The sequence below is a fragment of the Mytilus edulis genome, chromosome 6 (genome assembly GCF_963676685.1).
Source record: "Mytilus edulis chromosome 6, xbMytEdul2.2, whole genome shotgun sequence".
In the NCBI taxonomy this organism is placed as follows: domain Eukaryota; kingdom Metazoa; phylum Mollusca; class Bivalvia; order Mytilida; family Mytilidae; genus Mytilus; species Mytilus edulis.
Genome location: NC_092349.1, coordinates 74,820,554 through 74,834,125, shown reverse-complemented (window position 1 = coordinate 74,834,125; position 13,572 = coordinate 74,820,554). Strand labels below are relative to the sequence as shown.

At 32.4% G+C, this 13,572-nt stretch overlaps 1 protein-coding gene across 1 annotated transcript in view; it reads left to right on the top strand.

The window, feature by feature from the left end:
* LOC139528411 (ribosomal protein S6 kinase beta-1-like) overlaps positions 1-13,572 on the top strand; it is a 41,762-nt gene continuing 28,190 nt past the window's right edge. The window contains exon 1 of the mRNA XM_071324387.1: positions 1-244. Within this exon, the coding sequence (XP_071180488.1) occupies positions 152-244 (93 nt within the window). The 5' untranslated portion in view covers positions 1-151. The remainder of the gene's footprint in view (positions 245-13,572) is intronic.

Here is a 13,572-nt window from a genome sequence, read left to right as displayed (position 1 = left end):
GGATATCCTTCAACCGGAAGAGTGTTCCATGTGATATTCTCTACGTCATTAGGAATCCCTCGCCTTAGTTCCTAACGTCGTTGTCTGAATGAATGTAAAACAATCCTAATTTACTACACAGACATATACAGATTTATCCAAATGTAGTATTATGGCTGGTGTTTTTGACCTAGAGCTTCATGATACCCCTGAAGGGGAGGAGGATATTTCAGACGACGATTATTTTGAGCCTGATGACGAACCAGTACGTATGGTGCCTTTATTAAACAGTTTAAAAAATTATATGACACACCGATGATGCAACTTTTAATATCTTAACCAAGTGTGTATTTTCAAAGATAAAAGCTTCTTTAAAAAAATCTATGATGGTGTTCACAGTCTTTTTCTTTAACCTCACCATGCTTACCTGTTGATCTACCATCCACCTAAATATGAATTCCTTTCAGTTAAAAAACCATACAAAACATAGTGGGTCTCATTGGGGTCTAAGCGTGACACAGAATTGCCTATTTTGTGGTTAGCGTGACAAGTAAAAGTCAAATATTATTGTGCCGTGAAAAGGGGAAATGAAGTCTAGCGAGACACGGGTAATTACAAAAAAGTGAGAATTGCTTACAAACATTGGGTCATTGTACATAGTGTAAGTGGGATACAGGCATCTGATAAAACAGTAACCTGGATCTGGGATCAGAACCCCCAATAAGACCCCCAACATATATACATGTAGTAGTCTAAACATATTTTTTGGGATTCTTGGCCAATTGACCTATTCGGCTGTTGACCTATTGGTGTCATACAAAATCTCTCTGTCAAATGTCTGTGTTGTGGCTTCCAACATTTTCTTGTGTGTTGTTATATAGACCTTTAATATTGCATTTTGGAAATATGTGCCTCCTGAACCGAGAACCAAAATCTCTTGAATTATTGCATTTGTATTGAAGTTATAAACATGATTAAACAATCACTTTTGCATTTTCTATTATTACCTCAAAATTTTATAAGAACCTTGGTGATGTCCAGTTATGGCGGACATCTAGCATCGATTAGATAGTCTCCTTTATTTAATATACAATCAATACAATAAAATCATTCAATGCCATTGTGTTTGAATAGGTAAAATAATGAAATGTTAACATGGTTAAAGGTACTACATGTAGTTGTTAAGATTGAGTACAAATTGACAGAGGTACAAGTTTACATCTATTTAATAAGGATAATTGCCCCTTTTAGCATATAACATGTATAAGGTATTCATGAATTGATTGATGATAAACACCCCTTCAAGCTCTTCATGTAATGTGCAATTATTTGTTGCCATGGGTTTATATTGGTAGAGGAAGCTGAACAGAACCAAACATTTACTATGGTCTATACAGAAAAACGGGCAATCATAGTCGAGTTTAAGAGTCAAACGCACCTTCCATGTGCAGGATTTGAAATCACAACCTTGAGTGTTGACAGGGTAGATAAAAAGTAGTTCAACTTCATTTTGTACTTGGACAACTTGGCAATCAAGGCCCTGTGTAAGGTGTTAAAATAAACTCATTTGGGATTCTGAGTCTGGACTACAAGACAGCGCTCCAATCTAGAAATAAAAAAAAAAGGATTAGTATTGAAGGCCTTAATGATTTCAGTGTCTTGCGGTAGATCCTACCAAGTAGAATATTACAAATACAATGTAAGACACATTTTGTGGTTTGATCTGTCAGACATTGCCTTAAACCACCATGAATCCACAGGTTGTATCCTCTGTTTCTTTGCAATATTGTATTTTAGTTTATACATGTAGATTTAATCTAGAGTGCTTTTGTATAGTATAATCTGAATCACTACAATGTATGAGTATAGTGTAAGAGTAATCTTTTAAGTTACAAAAAATGTAAAATTAAAAAACACTCACATGTACATCATCATGATCATGATGTACATTTTGTACATGAATAACCTAGCTGGAATGATTTTTAACCCAAATTCAAATTTGGGCTTCATCTGTTGGACATGTTCGATGTGTAAATTTGTCTTTTAATAATCATGATAATCAAGAATCAGGAGTTTAAAAAGATCAAGATGCTCCATCTTAAGAATATCCCAACTCCTTTGCTATGTCAGTGTCTTTAGTAATGTTTTGGATTTCAATGAGCGTTCTATGTACATGTATTATACAATGTAAGTATGACTGGTAAATTATAAATTTAAGTCGAGGAAGTTACCACAAATAACTTACATTGTAAAACCTTTTGTAAATGTAGATTTGGTTTGGGAATTTGACTGTACATGTATTTAGAAAACTTGAGAGTTCGGGAAAATTGGTGGTCCTCAGGATTTTACCACCAAAATTTTGCATAGGACTGACACAATTTTAGTATTTTTCAATAGAATTCATAGTGAGGACCAGTAGATTTTCTTCAAGGACCACCAGGGAAAAAAAGATTTTGCGAACTCTGAAACTTATTATAAATATGATCTATGTTAACTTATATATTGGATCTTTTAAATGAGCTTATTAAAAGGTTGCCAATTCCACATTGTAGTACAATGTATAATTAAGTGACAGTGCAATATAAATTATTTTTGATTTTGTTATAATAGAAACTAAAATGCAGCATAATGTTATTGTTATACTCCTATGAACATTTGTTGATACCTTTATTTTCACATTCCACAAGGTCATGTTTATCCCTGACTGTTTATCATTTCTGAAGTAGTACACTAAATCCATAGGATGTTCTATACATGATTTTTATACGACCGCAAAATTTGAAAAATTTTTCGTCGTATATTGCTATCACGTTGGCGTCGGCGTCGTCGTCCGGCGTCCGAATACTTTTAGTTTTCGCACTCTAACTTTAGTAAAAGTGAATGGAAATCTATGAAATTTTAACACAAGGTTTATGACCACAAAAGGAAGGTTGGTATTGATTTTGGGAGTTTTGGTCCCAACATTTTAGGAATTAGGGGCCAAAAAGGGCCCAAATAAGCATTTTCTTGGTTTTCGCACTATAACTTTAGTTTAAGTTAATAGAAATCTATGAAATTTTGACACAAGGTTTATGACCACAAAAGAAAGGTTGGGATAGATTTTGGGAGTTTAGGTTTCAACAGTTTAGGAATTAGGGGCCAAAAAAGGGCCCAAATAAGCATTATTCTTGGTTTTCGCACAATAACTTTAGTTTAAGTAAATAGAAATCAATGAAATTTAAACACAATGTTAATGACTACAAAAGGAAGGTTGGTATTGATTTTGGGAGTTTAGGTCCCAACAGTTTAGGAATTAGGGGCCAAAAAGGGACCCAAATAAGCATTTTTCTTGGTTTTCGCACCATAACTTTAGTATAAGTAAATAGAAATCTATGAAATTTAAACACAAGGTTTATGACCATAAAAGGAAGGTTGGTATTGATTTTGGGAGTTTTGGTCCCAACAGAATAAGGGGCCCAAAGGGTCCAAAATTAAACTTTGTTTGATTTCATCAAAATTGAATAATTGGGGTTCTTTGATATGCCGAATCTAACTGTCATGACTGTGTATGTAGATTCTTAACTTTTGGTGCCGTTTTCAAATTGGTCTACATTAAGGTCCAAAGGGTCCAAAATTAAACTTAGTTTGATTTTGACAAAAAATGAATCAGTTAGGTTCTTTGATATGCTGAATCTAAAAATGTACTTAGATTCTTGGATTATTGGCCCAGATTTCAAGTTGGTCCAAATCGGGGTCCAAAATTAAACTTTGTTTGATTTCATAAAAAATTGAATAAATGGGGTTCTTTGATATACCAAATCTAACTGTGTATGTAGATTCTTCATTTTTGGTCCTGTTTTCAAATTGGTCTACACTAAAGTCCAAAGGGTCCAAAATTAAACCTAGTCTGATTTCAACAAAAATTGAAATCTTGGGGTTCTTTGATATGCTGAATCCAAAAATGTACTTAGATTTTTATACGACCGCAAATTTTGAAAAAATTTTCGTCGTATATTGCTATCACGTTGGCGTCTGCGTCGTCATCGTCGTCGTCGTCGTCGTCGTCCGTCGTCCGAATACTTTTAGTTTTCGCACTCTAACTTTAGTAAAAGTGAATAGAAATCTATGAAATTTTAACAGAAGGTTTATGACCATAAAAGGAAGGTTGGTATTGATTTTGGGAGTTTTGGTCCCAACATTTTAGGAATAAGGGGCCAAAAAGGGCCCAAATAAGCATTTTCTTGGTTTTCGCACCATAACTTTAGTTTAAGTTAATAGAAATCTATGAAATTTTGACACAAGGTTTATGACCACAAAAGAAAGATTGGGATTGATTTTGGGAGTTTTGGTTTCAATAGTTTAGGAATAAGGGGCCAATAAAGGGCCCAAATAAGCATTTTTCTTGGTTTTTGCACAATAACCTTAGGTTAAGTAAATGGAAATCTATGAAATTTAAACACAATGTTTATGACCACAAAAGGAAGGTTGGTATTTATTTTGGGAGTTTAGGACCCAACAGATTAGGAATTAGGGGCCAAAAAGGGACCCAAATAAGCATTTTTCTTGGTTTTCGCACTATAATGTTAGTATAAGTAAATACAAATCTATGAAATTTAAACACAAGGCTTAAGACCATAAAAGGAAGGTTGGTATTGATTTTGGGAGTTTTGGTCCCAACAGTTTAGGAAAAAGGGGCCCAAAGGGTCCAAAATTAAACTTTGTTTGATTTCATCAAAATTGAATAATTGGGGTTCTTTGATATGCCGAATCTAACTGTATATGTAGATTCTCAACTTTTGGTCCCGTTTTCAAATTGGTCTACATTAAGGTCCAAAGGGTCCAAAATTAAACTTAGTTTGATTTTGACAAAAAATGAATCGGTTGGGTTCTTTGATATGTTGAATCTAAAAATGTACTTAGATTCTTGATTATTGAAGTTTTTTTGGTCCAGTTTTCAAATTGGTCTACATTAAGGTCCAAAGGGTCCAAAATTAAACTTTGTTTGATTTCATCAAAAATTGAATCCTTGGGGTTCTTTGATATGCCAAATCTAACTGTGTATGTAGATTCTTCATTTTTGGTCCTGTTTTCAAATTTCAAATTCTACATTAAAGTCCAAAGGGTCCAAAATTAAACTAAGTTTGATTTTAACAAAAATTGAATTCTTGGGCCTCTTTGATATGCTGAATCTAAACATGTACTTAGATTTTTGATTATGGGCCCAGTTTTCAAGTTGGTCCAAATCAGGATCTAAAATTATTATATTAAGTATTGTGCAATAGCAAGTCTTTTCAATTGCACAGTATTGTGCAATGGCAAGAAATATTTAATTGCACAATATTGTGAAATAGCAAATTTTTTTTTAATTAGAGTTATCTTTCTTTGTCCAGAATAGTAAGCAAGAAATATCCTATTTGTGCAATAGCAAGAATTTTTTTTATTTGGAGTTATCTTTCTTTGTCCAGAATCAACTTAAATCTTTGTTATATACAATATACAATGTATATACACTTTTTACTACCAACTGATAAATTTAAATAATCTTTACCATTCAGTGATAACAAGCAGTTTTTTTACATCTTAATATTTTATGATGTATTTAAATGAGTAGTTATTGTTGCAAACTCCATTAGAAATTTGAATTGATATCAGTTTTGAAAAAGGGAAACGGGGATGTGAAAAAAAGGGGGGGGGGGGGTAAATTTTTCTCATTTCAGATTTCATAAATAAAAAGAAAATTTCTTCAAACATTTTTTTGAGAGGATTAATATTCAACAGCATAGTGATTTGCTCAAAGGCAAAAAAAACCTTTTAAGTTTATTAGACCACATTCATTCTGTGTCAGAAACCTATGCTGTGTCAACTATTTAATTTTAGATTTAAAAAGTTTGAAGAAGAAATCTTTAATTGATTTGTAAAATCTTGGCATTTGTTTTGTGTAAAAAAAAACCATGTAATGTCAAAAATTTGATCACAATCCAAATTCAGAGCTGTATCATGCTTGAATGTTTTGTCCATACTTGCCCCAACTGTTCAGGGTTCGACCTCTGCGGTCGTATAAAGCTGCGCCCTGCGGAGCACCTGGTTTATTATGGGCCCAGTTTTCAAGTTGGTCCAAATCAGGATCTAAAATTATTATATTAAGTATTGTGCAATAGCAAGTCTTTTCAATTGCACAGTATTGCGCAATGGCAAGAAATATCTAATTGCACAATATTGTGAAATAGCAAATTTTTTTTTAATTAGAGTTATCTTTCTTTGTCCAGAATAGTAAGCAAGAAATATCTAATTGCAAAATATTGTGCAATAAAAAGATTTTTTTTTAATTGGAGTTATATATCTTTCTTTGTCCAGAATCAACTTAAATCTTTGTTATATACAATATACAATGTATATTCACTTTTTACTACCAACTGATAAATTATAATAAATAACATTCAGTGATAACAAGCAGTTTTTTTTACATCTTAATATTTTATGATGTATTTAAATGAGTAGTTATTGATGCAAACTCCATTAGAAATTTTAATTGAGATTAGTTTTGGAATAAGGGAAAGGGGGATGTGATTAAAAAAAATGGGTTCAATTTTTCTCATTTGAAATTTCATAAATAAAAAAGAAAATTTCTTCAAACATTTTTATGCCCCACCTACGATAGTAGAGGGGCATTATGTTTTCTGGTCTGTGCGTCCGTCCATCAGGGTTTGACACTAACATTAGTGGTGATGTAGTCCACAGGACTACCAAGAAAAAATTTGGGGTAGTCCTGGTAGTCCACCTCTATCACCGGTGAGGGCCGCAACGCGGCCCGAACTAGCTAGGGGGGTTTGGGGGCATGCCCCCCCAAGAAAATTTTTCGAAATAAGATGCAATTTCCTGCCATCTGAGCACCTCAAAAGCACACAAATGTTCATTTGAGTTTTGAAAATATTTTGTTTTTTTTTCAGATAAATTAAAGTTGACATTCAGTGAATAAATTTTATTACTCCTGAACTTTTACCGTCAGAAAATTTTGAAAAATGAAATGCAAAATCTGCAATCTGAGACAATTTCTAAGGCCTTGTTAGGTGGAGTTATTTGACCTTTTATTCCAGGATTATTTAGAAAAAAAAGGATAAAAATAAGTCAAAGTTTTCATTAATTCTTCAAACAGTTTATAAGATTTTTCTTGTAGTGATACAATGTCTTTGTTTGTGAACTAGAGGTTAACTTCATCATCACTGTTAAAAGCAATTCAGTGGATATGTTGCTATTATTTTATAATGGTTATATTCTCCCACTGATAGATTATTGTTGTATTATTTGGAATGGTTGTGCTAAAAATGAGCTAGTCAGAATAATAAAATTGCAGAAAAGGGCTGCAAGACTTATTTTAGATGCTGATCCACTTTTATCATCAGCTCCACTGTTTAAACAGCTTGGATGGATGACAGTAGAGAACAGAATCTCATACCACAAATCAGTTTTGATGCATAAATGCCTTAAGAATGAAGCCCCGGTATATATCCCTGAAAAGTTTAAAGAAATGCCAGAAATAAACCAATATAATTGTTTGAGAAATGCCTCTTGCAAAAATTTACAAGTTCCAAAAGCCAAAACAGAGCTTTTAAGAAATCTTTTATATATTCAGGATCTATTTTATGGAGTAACTTACCAATATCCCTGAAAAAATCAACCTCAAGTACAAGCTCATTCAAAAAAGATTTAAAAAAATTACTTGATGGAACATTAAGAAGCTGTGCATTTTTTATATGCATAATAATTTTCACACATTTACTCAAACTTATGATATTGTTGATGCCAATACTATACATGTCATATATGAATTTGTAACTTTTACCTGTTTTGAAAATTGTATATTTCATAACAATTTTTTATTTCATTATTCATGTATGTGTGTCTGTTTGATATTTTGTAATTGTTTGTTATATTTCATTGTATTTCATGAGGGCCTCAGGGAAGATTAGCTTTACAGCTAACTGTTTAAACCCTCTTTAAATAAATAATTTTTATTATAATCATTATTATTAAATCAAAATGCCTTTAATACCATTTTGAATGACATGCATATATGGGTTTTTTTAATAAGAAAGCCACCAAAAAATATTGTTGGCTTTTTTTTCAAACTACCTCTTCCTGTTTCTTTTTTTAGGGGTAATAATTTTTTTTCCAAATTTGGGAAGTATTTTTTTTTAACTCTGACATCTACGTTTTTATTGCTGACCTTTGCTGTCTAATCTGCAGTTTCTTCACATTTTGGTTATCAGACATTTTCATTTTACATTGAAAATCCCATGTGTTACAAACACTGTGAAGATTTTGATCAGAAATCTTGATCTCAAAAGTGCTTTCATAATAACAATATAAAATTTACGTTCTTCCAAATGCCATCACTGTCTTTGAAAAATGTAAACATAATTGGGAGGACTTTTATGCCAATTTTTAGCATTGAAATAGCCAGACCATATACAAATTTCCAGGTGGTCCACAGGACTACTGATTAACCATGTTTTGGTAGTCCTCCTAGATTTTAGGGGGGCACCGGACTACCGGACTACCGTTAGTGTCGAACCCTGTCCATCCGTCTGTTCGTTCGTCCGTCCGTTCGTCCGTCCGTCTGTCCCGCTTCAGGTTAAAGTTTTTGGTCAAGGTAGTTTTTGATGAAGTTGAAGTCCAATCGACTTCAAACTTAGTACACATGTCCCCTATGATATGATCTTTCTAATTTTAATGCCAAATTAGAGTTTTTACCCCAATTTCACGGTCCACTGAACATGGAAAATGATAGTGCGAGTGGGGCATTCGTGTACTGAGGACACATTCTTGTTTTGAGAGGATTAATATTCAACAGCATAGTGAATTGCTCTAAGAGAAAACAAAAATTTTAAGTTCATTAGAACACATTCATTCTGTGTCAGAAACCTATGCTGTGTCAACTATTTAATCACAATCCAAATTTAGAGCTGAATCCAGCTTGAATGTTGTGTCCATACTTGCCCCAACCGTTCAGGGTTCAACCTCTGCGGTCGTATAAAGCTACGCCCTGCGGAGCATCTGGTTCCTTTAGTTGAACTTTCAATGGTTATAAGCATTCAACTAGCTTTATGTGGCTGCTAGTATTTTGTGTCCTTTCAACTCCTTCATGATTTTATTTGTTGTTTTTGTGCTTTGTATATATCGCTCTGATGAGTTATGGTGAGGGTTTGACACCCTCAAACACAATTAAACAGTCATGTTTAACCCTGCAAATTTCTGCATTTTCCAGTCCCAAGTCAGTAGCAGTCTACGTTGTAGCTGTATATACATGTACGTGTAATGTCTAATGATGTATCACATATGTTTTATGTTGTGTACATAAATCAGGTCATTATTAGTCTTTTTTCCTTTACATTTTATTTTACATTTTTTATTAAATGGTCTTTTATAAATTTTATAGCTTATTTGCTGTGCTTTTGGTTTTGCTAATTTTTCAAGGTCGTACAATTACCATCATGATTGTAGTTGACTATATTTGCTTACAGTTATGTCCTTCAGTCTGGTGTCTTTTAAGATATACTAAAATAAAATATTCTTATATAACCATATAACATACCAGTATATATTGTTATTTTTTTTCTCAAAACAGACATATTGTGGTATTCTTCAATTATGAAGTTATAGATTTTAGTTCAGATCAAACAGTAGAAGAAACATAGTCAAAAAGCAAATTTGTCATGTTAAATAGGAAGAAGCAAGCAAATTGTTTTTATACAACCGCAAAATTTAAAAAAATTTTGGTCGTATATTGGTATCACGTTGGCGTCGTCGTCCGAATACTTTTAGTTTTCGCACTCTAACTTTAGTAAAAGTTAATAGAAATCTATGAAATTTTAACACAAGGTTTATGACCACAAAAGGAAGGTTGGGATTGATTTTGGGAGTTTTGGTCCCAGTATTTTAGGAATTAGGGGCCAAAAAGGGCCCAAATAAGCATTTTCTTGGTTTTTGCACTATAATTTTAGTTTAAGTAAATAGAAATCTATGAAATTTTGACACAAGGTTTATGACCACAAAAGGAAGGTTGGGATTCACTTGATTTTGGGAGTTTTAGTTCAAACAGTTTAGGAATTAAGGGCCCAAATAAGCATTATTCTTGGTTTTCGCACAATAACTTTAGTAAAAGTAAATAGAAACCAATAAAATTTAAACACAAGGTTTATGACCACAAAAGAAAGGTTGGGATTGATTTTGGGAGTTGAGGGCTGAACAGTTTAGGAATTAAGGGCCAAAAAGGGTCCCAGTAAGCATAATTCTTGGTTTTCGCACCATAACTTTAGTATAAGTAAATAGAAATCTATGAAATTTAAACACAAGGTTTATGATCACTAAAGGAAGGTTGGGTTTGATTTTGGGAGTTTCGGTCCAAACAGTTTAGGAATAAGGGGCCCAAAATTGAACTTTGTTTGATTTCATCAAAAATTGAATAATTGGGGTTCTTTGATATATGCCGAATCTAACTGTGTATGTAGATTCTTAATTTTTGGTCCCGTTTTCAAATTGGTCTATATTAAGGTCCAAAGGGTCCAAAATTAAACTTAGTTTGATTTTAACAAAAATTGAATCCTTGGGGTTCTTTGATATGCTGAATCTAAAAATGTACTTTGATTTTTGATTATTGACCCAGTTTTCAAGTTGGTCCAAATCAGGGTCCAAAATTAAACTTTGTTTAATTTCATCAAAGATTTAATAATTGGGGTTCTTTGATATGCCAAATCTAACTGTGTATGTAGTTTCTTTAATTTTTAGTCCCGTTTCAAATTGGTCTACATTAAAGTCCAAAGGGTTCAAATTAAACTAAGTTTGATTTTAACAAAAAATTGAATTCTTTTGCTTTTTTGATATGCTGAATCTAAACATGTACTTAGATTTTTGATTATGGGCCCAGTTTTTCAGTTGGTTCAAAACAGGATCCAAAATTATTATATTAAGTATTGTGCAATAGCAAGAAATGTTCAATTGCACAGTATTGTGCAATAGCAAGAAATCTTCAATTGCACAGTATTGTGCAATAGCAAATATTTTCAATAGCACAGTATTGCGCAATAGCAAGAAATATCTAATTGCACAATATTGTACAATAGCAAGAAATTTTCAATTGATTGGAGTTATCTTTCTTTGTCCAGAATAGTAGTTGAATCAACTTAAATCATTGTTTTATACAATAAACAATGTATATTCACTTTTACTACCAACTGATAAATTAAAACAATCTTTACCATTCAGTGATAACAAGCACCTTTTGTTACATTTTAATATTTTATGATGTATTTAAATGAGTAGTTATTGTTTCAAACTCATTTCAGATTTCATAAAAAAAAATTAATTCTTCAAACATTTTTTTTGAGAGGATTAATATTCAACAGCATAGTGAATTGCTCAAAGGCAAACAAAATATTTTAAGTTCATTAGACCACATACATTCTGTGTCCGCAACCTATGCTGTGTCAACTATTTAATCACAATCCAAATTTAGAGCTGAATCCAGCTTGAATGTTGTGTCCATACTTGCCCCAACCGTTCAGGGTTCAACCTCTGCGGTCGTATAAAGCTGCGCCCTGGGGAGCATCTGGTTCAATTTGTAAAACTGTCACTTTTCAAATGCCTATGTTATTGCTGTTCTTCATCTTAACAGTATAGTGGGAAGTATTGATACACTGTACACATGGCTGTTTAAATAGTTTATTAATAGAGATCATATTCTTTCTATATATCAAGAACACATACATGTAGTGATATTGATTTTATACTGAATTATTTTGTTTGACACAGTGAGAAAATAAGTTTTAATAACTGTCAGATACTCTGATACTATCATGACTATAGACATGATAGAGATGTCATTCGGTTGATGTATTTCCCATGATAATTTTTAAGAAAGGTAAACTGTCTCTTATATTTACTTTATGCAGTAAATAGATTTTCTATGAATGTTGACTGACATACTGACCAAAATTTGTGATATAGTTATACATGTACACAGTAACATGTCTATCTGCATAACACTCCCAATTCAGACAAACATGTAAATATAATCATGATAATACATGTTAAAGTGCAGGCATTGTCAGATTAAGATTAGATGACTGAATTGACTTTTTAAACATGTTAAATACTCCAGAAAATTCCAGGTAGTGAAGGTGATTTATCATCTGTTAATATTTACTCTAATGTTACATTCAAAGTATGTGGTAATGTGTGCCATGTGTTGTTTATCCTCAAGACCATGTGAACATGAAAGATATATTCTTATTGGGCATAGAAAAAAATGTGAAACAGCAGTAGCAAACTGCATTGAGTGTGTAGCTAACGTGACGGTACCCAAATTGCACCTATTTTGACTGTTTTTTCACCTACGTTTTTTTATGATCAAGAAAAAAATGCCCATACTGTGTGTATTTTGTAGCCCTATCCTTCTTTATTGTATAGGTACACCAATTTAATTTTGAATCCATATTGAGTCATAAAAAATGGGTTTGAATCAACCTCCAAACTGTCCATGATTCTGTAATGAGGAGTACCCAAATTGCATCCATGCTTAAATTCACATCGTCAAAAGTCTGATAACCGAGCTTTTGTTTAATTTCTTCAAATATTTTGAACAATTGGATATTAGTCCATGGTTACTCTTCATATTTTACGAAATGGATACTTATAATATATTGTATTTGCTAATTTTAAGAAGATGATGCTTTGATGACGTCGCATGATGACGTTTTCGTACATTTTGCTTTTTCAGTAAACAGTCCATCTGTTGATTATCACTGTGAACGTTTTGGGTATATATCTAAATATGTTGACCTATGTTTAAAGACGTGCATAGTATCAAATCATGAAAATACAAAGTGATTAGTCCCTAGGAAATCGTGTAGGATTTCTGTTGCTATTTTTTCTAAATAGGTGCAATTTAGGTACTCGGTGCAATTTGGGTACCCTTACGTTAAATGTATTAAATTAATAAATAATAATGCTACCTGAGCTGTCATTATTAGTTAAGGTTTACTACCCTCCTTTCGAAGTACCCTAGTTCTACAGACATGAATTAGTTATTTGTGGGACTAGTCCTTACCTTACCTAATAATTATTACTTCACTGTTCAGCTAGTAAGCAAGCTAAACCAAAGATATAATCTTTGCCTACACACTCAATGCAATCAGCTGTGTATATTGCTTTAAAAATGAAACTTAATTAACAGCAAACTTTGTCTACATTTTATGATAAAACCTTGAATTTTGTATCTCAAATTCTTTCTGGTTGATTGATAAGAGTTAAGAGGATTATAACTGAATGTAATCATACAAATAACAATCCAGGGGGGCACTTAGATATGATGATTTTCTACCTTGGAAATTGGGTCCTAGAGTGATATAAGGCTGACGAATAGTTAGGTGGCAGCTTCATGTAGCGAAGTAAAAAGTGTGATGGACAATGAGTCTGATTGTAAACAGAGTTAGGTTGAGACTTATTGAAATGTTCAGAGAAATACATGTACATGTACATAGAATGAAATTGAATATAAAGTCAGTTGATGTTCAAATAAAAATCAAAATGTAACATCAGTTAATGCAGCAAATTTAC